This window comes from Clarias gariepinus, chromosome 11 (genome assembly GCF_024256425.1).
Source record: "Clarias gariepinus isolate MV-2021 ecotype Netherlands chromosome 11, CGAR_prim_01v2, whole genome shotgun sequence".
Classification (NCBI taxonomy): domain Eukaryota; kingdom Metazoa; phylum Chordata; class Actinopteri; order Siluriformes; family Clariidae; genus Clarias; species Clarias gariepinus.
In genome coordinates this window covers 3,590,103-3,612,669 of record NC_071110.1, presented here as the reverse complement: position 1 = coordinate 3,612,669, position 22,567 = coordinate 3,590,103, and the positions used below count along the sequence as shown (strand labels likewise).

Sequence of the window (22,567 nt, the reverse complement as noted above, 5' to 3'; positions counted from 1 at the left end):
GAGATTTTAATGTATTTATTTGGTTAAACCATTTTTATGGTTAAATATCTAAAATCAAGGAAAGTGTGTAGTGCAAAAATAAATAAATAAATAAATAATTTATTTGTTGTATACACAATCATACACAGTATAATATGCAGTGAAATATGACCTAAATAAACATATAATCCAGTGTGAGTATATAAGACGTGATCCTGTGTTGTAGGGTACGTACTGTAGTATGTACTGTACAATTATGCACCTGGCAGTGACTTTATATACACTAGAGACATGAGGTGCTGTGTGGTACAGTCTGTCTATTAGGTCTGTTAGGTATCGTACCCTAATGGGAGAAACACCGCAGACGTGTTTGTAGGCAGATGTTCCCTGAATGCAACATGATGTATGAATCTGTCTCTCTGTGTAGATCTGGTGTTTAGGTAACGAGACGCGTTTCCACATCAATAAGACGGTGGACGCGGCGATCCGCTCGGTGGTGGTGGGCGGGCTGCAGGCGGGGCTGCTGTACCGGGTCGAGGTGGCGGCGAGCACCAGCGCAGGAGTGGGAGTGAAGAGCGAACCTCAGCCCATCATCATCGGTACGACAAAACAACCCACTGAATGAGACCATCACCTGGAGTTGATAGAAAAAAAAGAGGAAATTGTTTTTTCTAAGGAGGAGAAGATGTTCAAGCTCAAATATATACGGTGCTTTGTTGCTCTGAGAGGAAATTGTTTCGGATGTCAAAGTTGAGAACGTTAAAGATACCATCAGTCTACATCTAGAGAAATTTTTCGTTTTTTTTCTATCACTTTGCAGAATAAAGAAGTGATTCATGTAATCCCTGACCAGTCCTGACTGGTTTGACCCATAACTGATGGTCTGGCCAGTGACATGCCCTTATTTCCCAAATGTCATCCGCACTATCCATCTTGACTCTCGGCCTCCGGGAGATACACCGACTCATATATCAAGCCTGAACTCTGTGTGTGTGTGTGTCTGTTTGTAGGTAAAGACTTCCGAGATGTGATTGTGAGCGGGGACAAGAACAACAGCATCACGGAGCAGATCACGGACGTGGTAAAGCAGCCAGCGTTCATCGCAGGGATCGGCGGAGCGTGCTGGGTCATCCTCATGGGCTTCAGCATCTGGCTCTACTGGAGGAGGAAGAAGAGGAAAGGACTCAGTAACTACGCCGGTAATAATAATAATAATAACAATAATAATTATAATAATTAAACAAAAACATCCCATTCTTCTCAGTTTTGCACTTGTTTTACGTTCTTACACTGCAAGACCGTGGCATGTGGAAGCGTTCAGCAGGTTTTAAGACGTAGGTCTGGCTCCTGTTTTTCGCGTTATATCCACTCTCTCACACATACATACACACACACACACACACACACACACCCTCACATTTCCCTAGAACAGCCCACTCCAGCCTCTTAACACACACTCTTTTTTCTGTCTTCTTGTTTTGCAGTTCAGTCGTTCACCTTCACCCCGGCAGGTACTGTTCATTTGTCCCGTCTGTCACTTTTACACTCCGTCCATCCTTCCTTCATATCCGAGTTCACTCATCATCCCGCAGCATCCCTCGTCCTGTAGCTCTCTCGTCCTGTAGCTCTCTCGTCCTGTAGCTTTCTCGTCCTGTAGCACCCTCGTCCTGTAGCTCTCTCGTCCTGTAGCTCTCTCGTCCTGTAGCTTTCTCGTCCTGTAGCACCCTCGTCCTGTAGCTCTCTCGTCCTGTAGCTCTCACGTCCTGTAGCTCTCTCGTCCTGTAGCACCCTCGTCCTGTGGCTCTCGCGTCCTGTGGCTCTCGCGTCCTGTAGCTCTCTCGTCCTGTGGCTCTCTCGTCCTGTAGCTCTCGCGTCCTGTAGCTCTCTCGCCCTGTAGCTCTCTCGCCCTGTAGCTCTCGCGTCCTGTAGCTCTCTCGCCCTGTAGCTCTCGCGTCCTGTAGCTCTCGCGTCCTGTAGCTCTCTCGACAGCCGTTTTCAGTTCCTGTGTCTCTACAATAATGATGCTGATCTTACTGTCAGTGAGATCCTTTTAAATCTCAATCAAGACTGAGATTTGGGTCAAAAATCCCAAAATTGAGGTTGTATTTTTATTTATTTTTTCTATTTTTGTCAAATTCCCAGCTTAAGGCACGCTCTTAAATTAAAATCAATCCATTTTACAGTGCATTAGGGTAAAAAATTATACGTTAATTAATGAGCCGCCTTTGGGAGCTAAGTTCATTTTACTATGCAATAATAATAATAATAATAATAATAATAATACGATATAATTTAAATATAATAAAATAATTTTACCATTATTATATCCATATTAATATTATCACGATATTATCATATAGCTTATAGCAATACATTCAGTATTAAAATATGTACATCTTTTTCTGAAGGTTGTATGCGTTTTTTTGGCTTGCTCTATGGAACATAAAGGTGAGAAATATATCAAAACCTTTAAGTCATATAAGGTTAAATCCATTTTTTTCTAGACATTCTACATGCAAAAATGTAAATCATTTAAATCAGGCTTATAATGTGTTTTCAATATTTAAAAATACATATGTTTTACAAAGCATGGGTAGCTCAGTGGTTAAGGCATTGGACTATGGTTCGAAAGGTTTCGGGTTCAAACCCTATGACCCCCAAGTTGTGACTGTTGGGCCCTTGAGTAAGGCCCTCAACCCTCAACTGCTCAGATATATAATGGGATTAAAATGTAAATCTCTCTGGATAAGGGCTTCTGCCAAATACCTTAATGTAATTGTACACATCAGTCTTAAAATGATTAAAAGTGTCCAGAGCTATAATGTCATAGCGTTCTGTAACTATAGAAACGAAAGCTAATCTAGAAATGTTAACATGCTAATCAACACTGAATACATTAAAGAACAAAGGGTTTCAGATTTCTTTCCCTTGATATTTGTGCAATATTTAAAATATATTCGTTCACATTAATTGATACCTGGTTTATAATATTTAATGATGACTTGTCCCATCTTGTCCTTGTGTATATATGTTTGCTTGCATCATTCAATTCATAATTCAGCCAGACAGCCATCTTCCATTTTTTCCCCCACTTTAGATATTCATCTTTTATTTCCATCAGTTTTCTGAAGTGTCTGTAGTTTGCACTCCAACACCAGTAGCTTTTTGCTCACAAACACACAGCATGCGTTCATTTAGCGACCAAAGTCTTTCTATCTACTGTATCAGTGTGTGCGTGTGTTTGTAAAATTCCTATTCATCTTGCTGGATTAAAATAAAAGAACAGAAAACTCTACAACTGCCCTTGCATGTCTCTATTCTTAGAGTTTCAGCTTTATACCAAAGCGTTCCTGATCAGTCGGAAAGTAGTGATTAGTTTTCTAGAATAGCAGCTTTGAGAGTGGTGCAGCTGCCTGTCACAGGGTTATATCGATTGCGCTCCTTCTAATTCAACACAAATTACTAGAGGAAATAAGTTGATAAAGAATGTGTAATGGTTGATTTGATGACATTTTCTGTAAGGAGCATATTTCAATAGGTGGCACACTGGTGTAGTGGTTAGCGCTGTGGTTTTACACCAGCAGGGTCAAGGGTTCGAGTCCTGAATCTGGTGTATGTGTATGGGTTTTAATTTGGTGGGTTTCCTCCAGGTACTCCAGGTTTCTTCTACAGTCTAAAGGCTAACTAGCGTTCCCAAATCGGCTGGTAGTGTAAGTGTGTGAGTGTGTGTTTTCGCTCAAGTCCCCTGGGGTAGGCTTCAGGCTGTACAGAATAAGTGGGCCAGGGATTGAGTGAGAGAGTATACAGTAAGTCCCCTAAATATGAACGAGTTCCATTCTGAGAGCTTGTTCATAAGTCCAATTTGTTTGTAAGTCCAACAAACATTGTCTAGGTACTAGGATACCAACACAATCGGCTATACTGTACATGGTATATTACGGTACAGTTCTTGAGAATCAGGCTGATTCGTGTTAAAGGAATGAGCAATGCCTGCCATCTTTTCATCTCGCTCCATTCTCTCAATTATTTTAACTTTTTTTCTCCATCGGTATTGCTTGACGCTTCTTTGCACTTGCACAGGATGCACGCTGCACGCACGTGACAATGTCATCTAACTTCCACAAATGAACATGTGCAAATACACGTTCGTATCTTTGAAAGTTCATTACTCGAATGTACATATGTAGGGAACCTACTGTATTTAGGATCTCATGGAAATGAGAGGGCATTGAAATGTTACTTTAAATGGATTTGACTTTTGTTTTGTTACTGTTTGGTTACAGTACAGTACAGATCTATAATATTCCTAAAGTCTTGTCCTTATAAATAAAACACAAAGTTGAGCATTTTCATTTACTATAATTTTTTATTGTACAGTTTTATTTTGGAGACATGAACCCACTTTTCAACCATAACACTGAGACTTAGAGGTTTCTGCAGGTGATTAATTAACCTGATGTTCTGCTCTGCTATCTTTGTTTTTTTAAACTCTTTGGTTTCTGTCTTAATCAATATCTGGCAAGCAAAAAGAATAGCACTTGACCCAGCACATCCATATCCATTTTTTTTTTAAATAGTGTAATGAAATGGAAATAAAAGCAGAAGCAGATGTCCTCAGATCTCCCAGACTGAAACCTGATGGAGTTTTCATGCTCTGCTTGTGTCCTCCTGAACTAAATACTTATTAAAACAAAGCAACGTTTCTGAAAGTAATGTCAGATTGCAAGACTTATACACAGCATTTGTTTATATGATAGATTCACATTCTGTGTTTGTTGCAAAAGCTATTCATGAGGGGAAAATGATTGAAAATACACGCCAGTGCTGTCAGATTCATCCAGATGAGTGAGAAGGAAAATTACTGCAGCATCTTCGCTATAAATGATCTGCTGATGCGCCCGCTGTAAGCCACGGAACCGGGAGCATGGGTGTTAACGGTTAGGGATTATTGTTAGGGTTTTAGGCTTGAGCTATTAAAAGTCACTGTACATTAGACTTAATGAAAATTTTCATAAAAATCAAAAATAAAATAACGGAAATTTAATTTGTTGATGTTATGGGTTCTGGATTGGTTACATCCTATTTGTTCTATAGTTTGTTTAAATAATTTGCAAATTCCCAGTTCATTGCCATGTTTTGTTTTTGGTGCATAAGAAAGATTTGGTACTAACATATTAGGGGCGTTCAAGTCAAACCAGGACTTTTGATTGTGCAGAATAACAGAACACAGTTTTTTTTGCACTTATTCCAGTGTTTCACTATTGCTTGGACACCATCAAGGTAGAAAGCCATGATCAGTCTGCCTGCTTTATGTCTGAAACACTGGCCTCCCAGGAATTCCTTTAGTGGCCCAAACTCTATTTCTGATCGAGTTCTGGACTGTACAGGGAGGGTACTACTGGTGAATGATCGTGTGTCCCTTATGCTAGCTGTCGACAAGATATCTGTAGATTTTCAAGAATTAGGCGTTCCACTCACTGAAGGTTCACGGAAACCACTGCAGTGACCACAGAGTCACCTCGTCCAGGATCCTCATTCACAGACGTACAGTCTTATTTAAAACCTTTGCACTGTTCAAATGTTTCACCGTACTGTGCTTGAAGTCTTCTGTAAATGTCAATCAGTTTTATGCCCTTATTCACTAGAAATTTTATCTAAAGTCCCAGTTTGACTTAAACGCCCCTCATAAGTGCAATTTGTTTTGGTTAATTCATTAAAAAAATGTAAAAAAAAAAAAAAAAGTTTGTTTTCACAGTTTAATTTGTTCAAATGTTTTTTTTTTTTTTTTCGATTACTTCATGTGAACGAAACTCAGTTCATTTTCAAATTTTAGATTAATACATGGACATGATTTAGGAATGCAAACTATTGAACAAACTATATTATGTGACCACTCCAGAGCTTGATAGTAGATTTTTTTTTCATGGAATTGTATGTCAGAAAACTGAAAAAAAAGCAAAAAGGAATGGCTTTACAAATCAATTTGTTTGGAATAATCATTTTCGGATTAAAGCTTTGGCTTCAGAATGATGAAAATGTATGAATAAGGAATAGTTTTATCTCAGTCCAATTAAACCTGAAGCAAAATACCAGACATAATTCAAAACTCACTGGATGTTTTTTCTCCTCAAACATTCAGGATGTGTGTTTAGAGCTCTGAATACCTTTACACGACTTTAATGAGGTAAAATTCATCCACACAATGTGCTCTGACCTTGGATTCAGCATTTTTTTTAAAGGGATTTAGTTTAAATGATTCATCTGAAGGTGTATTAAATCAATTTAGTTTGAATCACATATTTATGCCCTTTATTTGTACCAAACAAACCAAATCACAGCCAACTTTTGTAAAGTCATTACATCATCATCATATTTAAGTTTTTGTTTGTTTGTTTGTTTGTTTACATTTACATTACATTTACATTTAGGCATTTGGCAGACGCTCTTATCCAGAGCGACTTACAAAAAGTGCTTTAATGTTTACAACATTGGATACATACTTACACTGGGTTAACTAGGTTAATAACTAAGTACCATTAGTCCAACACAACTGAGTTTTTTTTTTTTTTTTTTTTTTTTTTTTCGGGGGGAGGGGGGTTAGTCCAAGTACTGGAGAAACAGATGCGTCTTGAGTCGTCGTTTAAAGATAGTCAAAGTCTCTGATGTACGGACATCTAGAGGAAGTTCATTCCACCATCTAGGTGCCAGAACAGAAAAGAGCCTGGATGAATGCCGCCCTCGATCCCTAAGAGATGGTGGGATGAGGCGAGCAGTGCTGGAGGATCGGAGGCAACGTGGTGCAGTGCGTGGTGTAATTAGCGCAGAGAGGTAAGTGGGTGCTGGGCCATTTTTGGCTTTGTAGGCAAGCATCAGTGTTTTGAATTTGATGCGGGCAGCTACAGGAAGCCAGTGCAGGGAGCGGAGGAGTGGGGTGGTGTGGGAGAACTTGGGAAGGTTAAAAACGAGTCGTGCTGCTGCATTCTGGATCAGTTGCAGAGGACGAATCGTGGACAGAGGCAGGCCTGCCAGGAGTGAGTTGCAGTAGTCCAGTCTTGAAATAACAAGGGACTGAACAAGCACCTGAGTAGCCTGTGAAGAAAGAAATGGGCGAATTCTTCTGATATTGTAAAGAAGAAATCGACAAGAGCGAGTAAGGTTAGCGATGTGTGGGGAAAATGACAGTTGATTGTCCACGGTTACCCCAAGATTGCGGGCGGTGGTTGAGGGAGTGATTTGGTTGTTGTCCATGGATATCACAAGGTCTTGACCTGGAGATGAGTCAAAAGGGATAAACAACAGTTCGGTTTTACTGAGATTGAGCTTCAGCTGATGAGCAGCCATCCAAAATGAGATGTCTGCCAGACATGCTGAGATCCGGGTGGAAACCTGAGTGTCAGAGGGAGGAAAGGAGAGGACAAGTTGGGTGTCGTCTGCATAACAGTGGTATGAGAATCCATGCGATGATATGACCTTACCAAGAGACCGGGTATAGAGGGAGAACAGAAGAGGACCAAGTACTGAGCCCTGCGGGACACCAGTAGAGAGTCTACGTGGGGCAGATGTAGATCCCCTCCATGTTACCTCATATGACCTATCTTTAAGGTAAGAAGCAAACCATTGCCACGCTGTTCCACAAATTCCAAGGCTTGTAAGAATAGATAATAGAATCTTGTGGTTCACGGTGTCAAATGCAGCTGACAGGTCCAGGAGGATGAGGACAGATGAAAGTTTAGCAGATCTAGCAGCATGGAGCTTCTCAGTGACTGACAGAAGGGCAGTCTCTGTGGAATGTGCCACTTTGAATCCAGATTGGTTTGGGTCATTAAGGTTGTTCTGTGAGAGATAAAGAGACATTTGATTATAAACCGTTCTTTCAAGAATTTTGGAAATAAAAGAGAGCAGTGATACCGGGCGATAGTTGTTAACTTCTGATGGGTCCAGGCAGGGTTTCTTGAGGATGGGAATAACCCTCGCCTTCTTAAAAGCGGCAGGAACATGACCAGATGATATGGATTGGTTGATGATGGCTGTGGTGAAGGGAAGGAGGTCTCGTGAGATGGCCTGGAGCATTGTGGAAGGGATTGGGTCTAATGAACAGGTGGTGGGGTTAGATGACGAGATGATCTGTTGAATCTCGTCAGATGACAAGTTGGAAAATTCTGCTAAAGGAGGGAAGGAAAGGTCCTGAGGTTCTGCCGTAGGACTTTGGTTGAGAGCGAAGGACTGGCGGATTGCTACAATCTTCCCATCGTAGAATGTGGCAAAATCGTCAGCAGTCAGAGAGGAAGGGGCAGGAGGAGTCGGTGGGTTGAGTAGTGAGGAGAAGATGTTGTGGAGTTTGCCAGGATCATGTGCAGACGCTTCCAACTTTTGTCTGAAGAAGGTTGTTTGTTTGTAGTTGTTTTTTGTTTTTTACTGAATGTTATGTAAACAAATTGTCAAAGTATCCATTTAATAATTGGGGGAAATCCCAAACAGCATTTTTTTCCTTCTCATGCTGCCATAAAAATCACCTGTACTATCACCTGATATAAGCTATAATACCTATAATGATTCTCTCTCTCTCTCTCTCTTTTTCTTTCTTTCTCTCTCTCTCTCTCCCACCCCAGTGACGTTCCAGCGAGTTGACGGGGGCTTGATGAGCAACGGCAGGTATGCATCTTGTCATTTGTCTGTGTTTTTATTCCCATGCTTACCAAAGCTCCCAGCACAACCATTTCACCTGCAGTCCTCTCTCTCCTGAAGCATATAATCACAACAGTTATCCTCCATTCTGTTCATTCGGCTCGAGATTGGCCTGCCAGTTTGAAAATAATGGTTGCCGCAGACATATTTCTGAAAATGTAATTTCATAGCAAATGCACAGAATAATAAGGAAATCGGAAATAATTGAATGTTTGGAGGATGACAAACAATAGCATTTCTAGCTACGCGCCTCCCTTAGTATTAGAGGAGCCAAGTGTTCTAGTGTTAAGCTTTGCGTTTACAGTTTGTGTCTCTTCACTGAGCTACTACTTCTCATACAGTAGCTATGATTTTAGGCTTTTCAGGAAAAGGACGTGTAAAGTGAAAGGCACATTTGTCGTGAAAAGTTAATCTATGCAAAATTTTTATTTTATAAGCTAAAAAGCAAGTTTCAGCCAAGAGAAGGCATATCGATGGGGGTGTAGATCGAGTACTGCGTCGTTCAACTCAACAAAATCACATGATCAAAACGATGCAAGCGTCGGGTATCAAACTGCGTGTTCATGTTTGAGCTAGCGTGTTTCATTTCTTTTATATTTTCCTCCCAGTTGTAAAAGTCTAACGATTTCAACTACTTTAAACAGAAAAGAATTGACTTTTTCATCAGATGATCAAATCTAAAAAATCTGTCTATATGTAAAAGAGGGCGGATAGCGGACAGTGTGTTTCTGCACATCGTCCTCTGAGTGGCAGGACAAAAAGATGTGGTTGGATGGCTTCAGGTGAAACACGCCAGGCTGGTAGATGTCATGTGATAGGGGAGATGTGGCTGGTGCACGTGATCCATCTGGGAAGAAAATAGAGACATTTGTACCAAAAACACATAAGTAGACAACACTAGCATCTTAGCTTGGCTTAGCCAAGCCTATCCTAGCGAATCGCTGTCGTCATAGTCATATGTTTGATGTATGTCCGAATACACAAGCAGCACATAGCAGCAGAAGGTTCAAGGCTCGTTTGATTGCTTCTGATTGTGTGTGTGTGTCTACAGCATGTGTGTCCTGGCTCAGAACCCAGCTCTGTCCTTGCGCCTGGCCGTTTCACGCGGCGACGTTCATCAACCGCACGCCATTTCCACACGCGTCAACCAGACCTCTAATATTGATATATGACTGATGGATCTCAGGATAAGAACTGCCTGTTTGTGTAGCCTGCATAACATGAGGAACACACACACACACACACACACACAAAGACACACACACACACAAAGACACACACACATACATATCTGTGCACATCTCCCTTCACGGCCGGCTGGTCTCTCTCATAAATCTCACCCCCCAAAAAGAATTAGCAGAAACAATTTAAGCAGAGACGGGTTTTATTTTATCATTTGTCACGGCGCCCCCCCTCCCCATAAGGCCGAGGCGGACCCCTGCAGTGATAAATTTGCCTGTCACCCCGCCGAGGCAGCGGGGATATGAGCATGTGTAATAATGTAAAAATAATTACCCCGGGGAGAGGCAAGCAGAATCGGATAACCCCGCAGGAGCCTTCCAGCAGAATCAGCCTGCATTTCAGTGCAGAGAGAAAAAACACACGAGATTCGTTTGAAAGACACCAGTTACTCAGATCCTCTGGAGGAGGAGAAGATCCAAAGATGCTCATAACAGCCTTTATTATACCCGACTGGCCAAATCCAACCGAGATCTAAAGTGTGGCTCAGATGTCTCGCGTAACCACTTGTCGACCTGAAAATTGTGAACTATAGGAAACATTCTATAATGAGGGAACACATCCATGAGAATAGCTGTGAAGCTCTTAAAAGGCTTGGATTGACATATTGCAAATTAAAAGTAATTAAATTTAGTATGTATTAGGTTTCATGCCAATGTGCCTTTTTAATGAGTAAGAAGAAATCCAGACGTCCTCAGCACAATCTAATTAAAAATAAACTGCATTTGTAATCAAAAGTGTGTTAAAGAGACCGATCGATATTAGACGAAAACACACATATCCATCCATCAGTCCATCCAGGAAACTGGAGAACCCTGAGGAAACCCACCAAGCGCAGGGGTAACATGCAAACCTCATGCACACAGACCCCGAGACGGAAATCGAACCCAGACCCTGGAGGTGCAAGACGGCAGTGCTAACAATACACATATATGCTAATATTGTGCAAAAAAAGCAAGTAAAGCAGTAGCACAAAGTAGTTATGGGACAAAATATACTAATCTTCTCCTAATCCATGAAGAAATTAAAATGCATGAACAGGAAAATTTATTAAAACGTATTTAAAATAACATGGTTATTGAAAACAGCAAATTTATTGTAATCACGTTAGCATAAAATTAGTCAGATGCTCTATATTCACATATCTTTGTTTATGCTAGCTTAGAATCAGGTTGTTCAAAAATACAGAATTTCTTTTTCAAAAGGACAAGATGTCCTCACTGGTTTAAACCAACAGATTTAAAAAAAAACAAAAAAAACAATACAGTGTAAGTGCTGTAGTTAAGCTAAGCTGTTTTGATGCTAATTTAGTTTTGCTGAGTCGTTGCGTTACCAGGTTTAAATCTGAAGCGACGTAGCATTAAAATGACCTTTACCATGCAAACACCTTGGTCTATATACGTTGTCACGAAGTAGCTCACAGGTTCTCAAGAAGTCCAGATGTTGAGCGGATGCGCGCCACTTGCGCGTGCTTGGGGACGGAGCGACCATTTGTTACGTCCCCTGTTTATTGCATTAATTAGACAATAGTAAATGAGTCCACGTCTATTTTTCTCCTAAGTCTATTCCTCATTGGCTTCGTCCAAATTGCTCTGACTGAACAATTACCCTTAATCGATCACAGAATAAATGATTCATGGAAGATGAATAGGCGGCAGATTGGTCAGGGCTGGATACCTCGATTTTGGCTGCCGGGCTGGAATTTATTCCAGATTATGTTTGTTTTTCATCGTTTTCCTCTTTTTCTCTCTCTCTCTCGCTCTCTGTTGCTCATCTCACTTTAGAAATCCAGAAGCTTCGGTTAAACGCGGCTTTTATCGCAGTGCACTGACAGATAAGAGTGCACTCACGTATTAAGGCTAAGTGACAGCATCCTCCAGTCGATGTAAATCTAAAAAGGAAACGCATGTCTCAGTGTGGTGTAAGTGTAAGCTAATATGCAGGCTTTTAGTCCAGCTTTAGTCTCTGATGCTCCTCATGCATGCATGTGTGTGTGTGAGGAGGGTGTGTGTGAGGAGGGTGTGTGGCCCAACAAAGCCGCTCTGATTTATGAAGTGGCTTTGGGATTAATATTGCTCGCTCCACTTGTTTATGGTTCCTCTCACATGCGTGCTCCTGAGACAGTATTTTAGCCGACAGCACACGTCTCGCAGTCTGGCAGGGAGGGAGAAAAAAAATGGATCGAGATCAAAATCTACACCCCGGCAAGGCCACTCTAGCTGTCTTCGAAAGGGATGATTCGAAGCCTTGGGTTGATACACAGCGTAGCGTTCTTTCTCGGATCGGCCGCTTTAGGAGGCATCACCCACAGCCATATTTCACAATCTAATCAGGCCGTTGCTGGAGTGCTGGAGGTGATGAATGCAAGGACAGAGCAAGCATTTCCACTGTCAACATCATCATCATCACCATCCAGACGCCATCAAATGGCCTCTCCATGGGGAATTTGTATGTATTGGACAGGATGCGGTAAAAAAAAAAAAATAGTCCATCCTTCCTTGCCTCATCAATGATTGAGAACCTGTTTGACTATTTGCACAGAGGGATTACCGGATGAAAGATTACGAGGAGAAAGGTTGCGTAAATGAGAGAAAAAGATGAGAAGACGGAGAAAGAATGCTTGATTACACGCGAAAGCTGAGAATTAAAAATTGCCTGAAAGACAGAAAGGAGAGAATTCAGGGATTTAATGCAAAAGAGGCCAGATAACGATGGAACAAGTACGTGTGAGAACAAGGGGGAGAAAAAGGAGATGCGGACAAAAGGAGAGTGAGTGACATGGTGTAGTGACAGCTGAACAAAAAGGAAACAGAAATAGGTAAATGTTGTAATGATAGACAGGATGCCTAAAAAAAATAGAAAGAGACAGAGAGAGAGAGAGAGAGAGAGAGAGAAGGAGAGAGAGAGATGGCAGGAATGGTGCAGGATGGTTTTTTAGACAAAAGACAAGAAGGATAAAATACAGGGTGTATAATAAGGGGTCGCAGTAGGGAGGAAAAAAAGGGCTCACGTGTCTAATGCGGATGCACAGCCATCATTTTGAATGAGTTACCCCTCCCTTTAGGCCCCGGGGGTCTGTTTTGGCATTCAGCTGCCATGTTGTGGGGCTTTTAGTCTGTCAGGACCCCGATACCCTCACGGCTCTCATTAAAACCCCAGACTTCCATTACCTGCTTATAGCCTCCGGGGCCTTACGGTAACTCACAATACCCCTGGGGGGGTGGAGGATAGGGGCACTGTGGGGCATCGCAGGAGCAGAGATCTGGGTAGAAATGATGGACAGAGGGAATTCTCAGTCTTCACGGCTTTAATTTGAGATAAAAAGAGAGAGGGAGCCAGCTTAACAGCAGGTTCCTTGAATACAGGTCTGTCTCTCGTGCACCTCCTTCATTCCAGCCCTGCGTTTCATCTGTCTTTCTTAACTGAACACGCTGTCTCTTTTGGTGACCTGATAATATACTGCATCGCCACACCCGATGAAAAACACTCTGTGCTGTGTTGTTAAAGAAAATAATTCACATTAGATTAGAATGGTGGATAATTAGTCAATAGCACATCTTACTGTGTGTGTGTGGGTGTGTGTGTGTGTGTGTGTTATAGCAACAAGCTCCGATGATAGGAACGTGTGCTACAGTGGCCATAATGGCCTCCTGCATTCACCCATGACAGGTTAAACTCTTAATGAAGGCATTTATGACACACCGTGCAGGGGACCTCGGCACCTGTTCAACAAAACCCCCTACACACACACAAACTAAACACATACACACACTTGTAGGGTGTAATGGGACGATGTACTACACCGTGGAGAGCAATGGTGCAAGACGGAAAATTTCAGCCGACCCTTTGAGAAGCATTAACCTTTTTAGATGTACAGTAAGTCTTTTCCTTTGTGGTTTGGAAAATAACTCGGAGCATGGCATGTATGTGAATTCAGTGTGACCTCAGCTAGCATGTAAACACACACACACAATAATAGAAATTATGATATTGTGGAATTAAACAAAATAAGCAATTGGTCAAGCAGTAAAAATCCACTTCCTGGTTCAAAACAGCTACTATAGTATAATAAAAAAACATCATATTGACAAAGAAAAATTTTTAGAAATTCAAGATGACGCAGAATAACCGGAATTTTTAAAATGCGTAATGGAGCGACATCACACACTGCACGGTCCATGGAAGCTGTGCGAGAATTGTTCAGTAACCGTGTGATCTCAAGATTCGGTAACATTCCCTGGCCCCCTAGATCACCAGATTTAACTGTTTGTGATTTTTTTCTCGTGGGGCTATACGACTCGACCAAAACCCTGGATGAGTTAAAACAGAGAATTTGGGATAAAAATCACAGTATCCCAGCTGAGATGTTGTAGCGGTCAATGAGGAATCTCAACAGCAGATTTTAAGAATGTATTCGTACAGGAGGACACCATCTAAAGGATGTAATTTTTTAAAAATGATGAATTCCATCAATTTTTCGTAAATGGCAAGTTTTAGTTTTCAATTACTGTGAATAAAATATATTTCTTTTATCACTTTTAGTTTTATTGGATTGTAAAAAAAGTTCCAGTTTTTGTGTGTCACCTTGTATGACACTTCTCTTACAGTATAAAAGCTGTCAGATGACAACGAAAAAATACCAGAGTTCACTAGAATTTCATCAGGATTTTTATTTTTAACAAAGTTCTACTAGAATTTTACCATGACATTTAATTTTGCTTTATCATTTTAACAGAACTTTAGCCACATTTTTACTAGAAATTATTACAAAGAATGCAATAGATTTATACAACCGAAATGATCCAATGAATCTTTACCAGAATTTTATCACAAAGTGAACTGTACATTTTTACAATTTTTTTTAATTGTACCATAAATTGTACTGGGATTTTACTATAATTGTACCAGAATATAACTACAACTTTTATGTTACATTATACAGTGAAGTTTACCAAAATGTTGCAAGAATTTTACCAGAATATTAGCGTGAATGTTATCATGGTCTTATTATAAATTTAATATAATTTTTCCCTAATATTACCATTGAGTTTAACTAAATTTTAACAGAACTTTAGCAAAGACGATACCATGAATTTTACCATAATTCTTTTTGCCATTATCATTGATGTTACCTTGAATTTTGTTAGAACATTATTATACATTTTACTAGGATTTTTCCTTAAATGTTACCATGCACCTACCTGGATTTTAACAGAACTTTTCTAAAATTCTAACATGTATTTTACCATGAATCTTACTACTGTAGTATTTAACTTAATCATTTTTCAGAATATTACTATACATTTTCCTACACATTTTACCATAACTTTTGCTAGAATGTCATTATGGATTTTAGCAGAATGTTACCAATAATTCTACTGGAACATCACTAGTACTAGTACAGTAGAAAGCCAGCTAACCAGTTAAATAAGCATAGTTTCTTAATGTTTTCATTAAGAATGTCAGTTGCTACTGTAAATACAGTATGCACTTTTTGTTTATAGAGGTTGTATAAAACAATATATTTACAATCTTGGGATAAAACTGGGTCCTGGCACAACTGTGGATAATATATTTTTCATAACTGCAGTCTTGCTTATGCAATATTAATTACATACTGTATATTTTCATATATTGCATCTTAAAATATCAATATGTGTGTCACAAGGAAGTTAAATCTCTAAGAGATAAATAACATCGTAAACTAATTAGTAAGCATGAAATGACTAGAATGCATGTTTTTACATTCATACAAATTTTTTATATAATTTACGACAAACCAAAGCTTGCTAGTCTGGTCTACTCTTTCTAACTGATTATTTTTTATTTAACAATAAATAAATAAATAAATAAATAAATAAATAGATAGATAGATAAATAAATAAATAGGTTTTATCCCTATGCCCATATGCCCTATGTTCTGTTAAAGCACTACAGGTTATATATGACTTCCTGACACGCCAAACGGGTATTAGGCTAAATCTATTAAGAGGACTGATGAAAAGGAGAGATACACACATGTACTCCGTCAGATCATCTCTGAACTGCATCAGGCACGCGTGACACTGATAGCTCTCATTAATGTTTTAAGCTTAATAAGTCACTTCTCGCTCACACATGCTCGCAAACTCAGCCATATGTTCACCTTCATGTCTCCATCCACACTCCCTCTGGAATCCCATCATGACATTGATCCATTATTTCATAATTCCTCCTCTTCGTCATCTCCATGTTGTCAGGTTTAAGATGCGGGAAGACGGATCGCAGCTTTTCAAGCAAGGTTCACATTTCCCTGTGCATCCATATTAGATCGATTTAAGCAGTATGTGTATGACATTTTAATGCTTTCGAACAACTTTACAACAATGCGAATATATTTTAGCTGAAGCAGCATTTTATCCTGATTATTCTAGTTATCTGTTGAAATGAAGCACTATTAAATTCTGGATTCTGATTGGTCAGGAGGTGTTGATTAGTTTGCTATAACAGTAGATCACAGGGTAATATTAGTTTGCTTATTCCAGTACGTCATCGTTCCCATAGCGACAGCTCATTTACAGGGACTCGTACAGTGGGCACGGCACGTGATTTAAGAAAAGAGAGGCTGGTAATGGAATGAGGACGTACGGTATAGAAGGAACTGGAACTTGTTTCATGTACTGTACAGCATTTAATGTAACTATAAATGGATAAAATATGTTGCATGTCATTTTTCCAATTAATATAAATTGCAATCTTTGGCAAAATGCTCTAGTGGAAGAAGAAAGGGAATAAAGCACTTTGATGTTGATGAGTTGTTCCTACAGTTTGATAAAATAATAAACAAAGTATTATCTTTGCAGTAACAGTAACTCTGCTTCATCATAACTTCCTATAATTCATTCCTTTACATCAATGATGTGACACTGGGCATTTTTATTCCATTTAATGCACTTTGTTTTAGTTTCCTTTTTCGTTTCATTCACTTCGAGTTTGAAAAATATGATTAGATGTAAGGAAATTATATATATATATATATATATATATATATATATATATATATATATATATATATATATAGCTTTAATTCTTTAAAGATTAATCTACTGATCTCTCTCTCTCTCTCTCTCTCTTTCTCCTCCAGTCGTCCTGGTATCCTAAATTCCGGCGAGGCGAGTTATCCTTGGCTAGCAGACTCTTGGCCGGCCACCAGCATGCCTGTTAACAGCAGCTCCGGAGGACCCAGTGACCTCGGTAACTTCGGACGTGGAGGTGAGCTACTGCACGTGCTCGATCAATTAGCTTCTGAGTGACAGGTTGGGATGGTTAATTATGGGACAAATCTCACTAGTTTCAGTAAACAGGAATCTAGCGTCAATTTACAGGAATCTAGCGTTATCCAAACACAACAGTGTCATCTAGCCTTATGAAGACTACTCTAAGGTATAGTGAATAGCCATATGTTATATATTATCTATGAGACGTAAATATCCTTACATTTCTCTAAACTGCATCGTCTATGTATCCTCCTGGAGAAGCATAAGATATCATTATTTTGCCAAACATCTGTTTAAAGTCATGGATTAAGTTCATAGTCTTGATAAAGAGAAACACTAAGGAGAAATTACAATGTACACAACAAAATAGAGTCCAGGTCTCAAGAGGTTAAGAAAAAATGCCTTACGCAGGGTTTATGAACTCTGAAGTCTCACAACCTGTCCAATGTCTCCTTGGATTCTTGTTATACAGTAGTTATGAAGGGCTTATATAGGTAGTATGTACTGTATATCAACATACAGTATAGTACGGCATCTAAAACCAGAACCCTCATACATCTTTTTACGTGTTATAAAGGGCTTATGCAGGTTTTATGTAGACTTAAGAGACTTTGAGAACCAGTCCAGAAGGGACACGGCGATGTAGTGTGTAAAATGGATCCAGCAGTGTTTTGTTAACTGGCACAACCAATCTGGTTAGTTGAGGATTAACCAATGATTTGTGTGATTGATTAAATGAAATCACTCTTTACTGTAGATAAAATGATTGATTTTGGCACTTTGCCCAGCCGGGAGGAATTTAAGTGCTCACGTTCCGTACTGAAGCGATGATAGTGAGATGTATACCTGTGTACGTAAGGCCTGTTTTTGTTTGAATACACATTTATACATCACAGCATAAAGACGGTCCCGTCTAGGCACCCGGCAGTGTTCTGTCAGACCGACAGTAATGGAGAGTGCTCCATCATTCTGCATAGATTGAGAGAGAAGGAATAAAGAGAGAGAGAGAGCAGAGAAAGTGTGGAAAAGAAAAGATGGTCCCGAGATGGGCAGCGAGTCGTGAAGGACAGACGCAGCTTGAGAGGCGCAGATGCGGAGGCTTCCGCCGTGACTGTACATCATCTCCCCTTCAGTGGGCGCACGCACACACACACACACACACACACACAGAGTGGCGGTGTTACCCTCCTTGGACAGGAAGCAAATCAAAATCAATGAAAAAAATGTAAAAAAAAAAAAAAAAAACCTGAAGTATTTATAAGGCTTTGTAACACCTACAGTACAGAACACCTTCATGACACCTGGAGTTACAGAGATATTTACAAGCTTATTCCAACAGGGGTCCCCATTCACAAAGACAACTTTTGTCAGATTGTTGTTGTTGATACGTTGAGTTATAACATTTTATGTAAGAGCAGCATTCGTAGGGCTACATAACACATACATAAGCCTTTTTGAGATAAGAGGTAAGACATGTGACTTTATATGTCAATGTACAGTATTAAAGATGGGGGTGATGTTCATAATCCCACACATACTGTACATAAACCCTTAATGATTAATAAGGTTTATGTTATAATAAGACTTTAGTTAAACATGTAATAAGCTGTAATAAAGGCTAAGGTAGATATATAAATCTAATAAAAATGAATTAATATTATATCATACAGCATACTAAATAATACGTCATTTCTTAAAAATGATTAAACAAAGTGTCAAAGTCAGTTGTACTGCAAGTGGCGAGTCACTTGTCATAAGCAGATTATGCAGGTGTTATGTAGCGCTAAGAATACAATGCTTAAGTAAAGTATCACCTTATGGTGCGAAAACTTTAATCCAAAGTACGCCTGTCTCTTATCAGGTTAACCAGTAGCTACTCACTTGTCATGAAGGACTTACGTAGGCTTGATGTAGCTCTATAAGAACTGTTATTAAATAAAGTGTTGGCTTATAAAGTAAACTGTTCTAAAGAAATCACTCGTCCCATTACCTACTGTACATACTGTAAGTAACCAAAAAATTCAGTTTGTTTGTAGCTCTATGAACACTGTACAGTATAAACGCTGTTATCGTATGTTATGGCACCTGTAAGAAAGGTATAGCTTAAGCTTTTTTCATCCACTTCATCCCTCCGTTTCTATCCAGACGTCATGCCCGCGGGTCAGACGGATAAAACGGGTACTATGATGTCTGACGGCGCCATCTACAGCAGCATCGACTTCACCACCAAGGCGGGATTCGGCAGCTCGAGCCCGGCGTCGCAGGCCACTCCGTACGCCACTACGCAGATCCTGCACTCTAACAGCATCCACGAGCTGGCGGTCGATCTGCCCGAGACCCAGTGGAAGAGCTCGCTCCAGACCAAACAGGAAATGGCCAACCTGGGCTACTCGCTGCCTGATAAGAACTCCTGCAACAACAGTGAGTAGCGATGGAGAGGGTGTGGTAGTGTGTTCGTTTTGTGTTGCGATATATTCATGTGTGTGTGTGTGTCTGTGAGTGCTTGCGTGTTGTGTATGTAATCAGCTTGCTCTGGTGTAATGAGGCCAATTTCTGAAATGAGGCCAATTTTTCTCTCCGGAGATTACCTCCAATTTCGACTTTAGCTTTTGTGATCATTTGGAAGTGTGACAAATCCCTAATAAGGCTAACAGTTAGAAATCCATTGAGGACGAAATTGCTTTAGATTACAGTAAAGCGCTAGTTTTATTTCTTTACTTATTTCTTTTAATCACTAGTACTACAGGAACGCTGTTCTGTATGTATTTTGTATATTATATTACCTCCTTAAACGCAACCTCGCTAATGAAGCTAAGCTAAGTAAGTGTCCGCCATGAGTCAGAGTGGGCGTGTCAAAGCAACAGGAACAACAACAACAAATCGAGGATGTGTGTGTTTCACCACTTCATTTTTAACACGCTATTAAAATCTTAAACACTAATTAAAGGCTTAATTACCTGGGATTGATTCGGGTTGTTCGCCATGAAGGACTCACGAGACAAACATCTGGTTCAGTTCAGTGTAAAGCTCGCAACCAGATAAAATTATGTTAGGAATGGATTTACTGTATGGGGGGTGGGAGGGGTGTTTGTTTGTTTGTTTTTAAATAGACACTCTCAAGTTTGTTAACATGCTGTGTTCAATGGTATCTCGGATTACACTGTATATAATTTCGGTGAAACCTAATAATAAAATAAATAAAAGCGACAACAATAAGATTTATATATATATATATATATATATATATATATATATATATATATATATATATATAAAATACAGACAAATAAACAAACAGAAAAATAAATAACAAAAATAATAGACAAACTGATATAAATGTAAAATAAGGTTACCGTGGTTTTGTTAAAGATTTTATTTTTTTATTCTATGCACATTATAAATCGAATAAATAAATAAATAAATAAATAAATCCAATACATTTTATTTTGGTTTACCTTTCTTTAAAATATATTTTAAACAGGAATAATATGTAGACAGTCAATAAATCAATCAATCAATAAATCAACACATTACTAATAATATTAATACTTCTACTACTAACAACAACAACAATAATAATAATAATAATAATAATAATAATAATAATAATAAATAAATAAATCTTTTTTTGAAGTTTATTAACAGTATATAAAGTTTTTTTTTTTTTTTGACAAATTAATCCAAAAAAAAAAAAAAAAGAAACAATTATTCCAATACATTTCATTTGGGAAATTTCTTTTGTGCAATGTGAAAGTTTAAAATTTAAATATATAATATACAAACAAGGAATAAATAAATAAATAAATAAATAAATAAATAACAGCTGTGCAAAAAGATGAAAAAAATGATGCACATTTTAATATATACATATTTAGTTATCATTTAATATTTTAATCAATTTAAAGTGTTTCAGTGATGGTTTGTGATGGAAGATGTAGTTTTAAAGAGGATAAAAGTGTTAAGTGTTGCGTAGTGTCTGTGTGTGTGTGTGTGTGGCATGGGGCTCTCGCTCTAACTGCACGTTCTGCATGCGCTTGTGCTTGTCCTGCCTCTCACCTGACGCCACTCTTTTTGACCTTCGACCCCACTAGCACTCCTATTCATTCCCGACTACCGATTGGCTGACGGATTGTGTAATAGAATGCCGCACAACCAATCACAGGATTTCAGCACCACCAGCTCCCACAATAGCTCGGAGCGGAGCGGCAGCCTGTCAGGTTGGTATCTCATCGGTCAGGGATCCACAGTCACCTCCTCCTCTTCCTCCTCCTCCTCCTCCTTCCTCTATCTCCATCCTAACAGCTCCATCATCTCCATCATCTCCTGCCTTTACTACTACAGGTCCTTCCTGCTTCGCACACACGTTCAAACTCACACCCACTGCAGGAGGGGGGCGCCATGGAGCTCAGGAACATGCTCACGCTAGCATTGCAGGACAACGTGTAATGTCAGGAAGGGAAAGGAGTGCGAGTGAGTGTGTGAATAAGGAGGAGAGGAAATGTTCCTTATTAATGAGTGAATAGGGAAGGACATGGAGAATGTGTATGAATATTAGAAAGAAGGAAGGAGAGATGACGAAAGGAGTGAAAGAATGAAATAAGTATATTAATGTAGAAGGGGTATAAATTAAAGGATGAAATTATGCAGGAAGAGAAAGGAATGAAAAGGACTTAAAACAAGAAATGAAGTGAAGAAGGAGGGAGAGAAGGAAAGAACAAAAGAATGAGGTGATTTTGGAGAAAAGAAAAAATGGATAATGAGGGAATAAGGAAGATGGGAAAAAGAAAGGAACTGAAATTTAGGAAAGAATGAATGAAGGAAGGAAGGAAGGAATAAAGACAAGAAAGAAAGATGGAAGGAATGAAGGAGTTGATGAGGAAAATAAGCAATAAGCTTCAGGAATGAAGGGAAGTAATAAGAAAATATACAAAAAATTGGCACATAAGTAAACTGGAAGAGTGGAAAAATGTAGAAGTTTTATGAGGAAGAAAAAAAGGATATACTTGGGTAAAGGAGAAGGAAACAGAAATGTGTAAATGAGTAAAGAAGAAAGAAAGAGAAAGCAAGGAAGTAATTAAGGAAGGGATTTAGGTAAGAAAGGATTAAGGAAGAAAGTTAAGAAGGAGGGACGGAGGGAAAGAAGGAAAGGGTTTTAGCAAAGAAGGAAGAAAGAACGGCCTTAATAAAGGAAAGGAAGAAAAAGTGCAAAAGTGGGTCCAAAAGTATATAAGCAAGAAGGAAAAGAAGAAGAAAGAAATAAAGGAAAAGGGGAAGAAAAGAATTAGGAACACAAATAGAAGTAGGCGTGTGACGTGAGTAAATAAGGAAGGGAGGGGGATATCGAAAGATATGATGGAAGAATTGTGGAAAGAGAAAAAGAAAGAAGGACTGAATTAATGAAAATGGGA

The 22,567-nt window shown here is 39.2% G+C and overlaps 1 protein-coding gene across 5 annotated transcripts in view; it reads left to right on the top strand.

Annotated features, from left to right (window-relative positions):
- Positions 1-22,567, top strand: part of robo2 (roundabout, axon guidance receptor, homolog 2 (Drosophila)) — a 514,284-nt gene that overhangs the window by 465,129 nt on the left and 26,588 nt on the right. For 2 of the 5 annotated variants that reach the window (XM_053506988.1, XM_053506987.1), the window contains 7 exons: positions 407-578; positions 990-1,178; positions 1,464-1,490; positions 8,589-8,631; positions 17,027-17,154; positions 19,305-19,580; positions 21,251-21,376. In XM_053506988.1, the coding sequence (XP_053362963.1) occupies positions 407-578; positions 990-1,178; positions 1,464-1,490; positions 8,589-8,631; positions 17,027-17,154; positions 19,305-19,580; positions 21,251-21,376 (961 nt within the window). The remainder of the gene's footprint in view (positions 1-406; positions 579-989; positions 1,179-1,463; positions 1,491-8,588; positions 8,632-17,026; positions 17,155-19,304; positions 19,581-21,250; positions 21,377-22,567) is intronic. The other 3 variants (XM_053506989.1, XM_053506991.1, XM_053506990.1) reach the window with 3 other exon arrangements.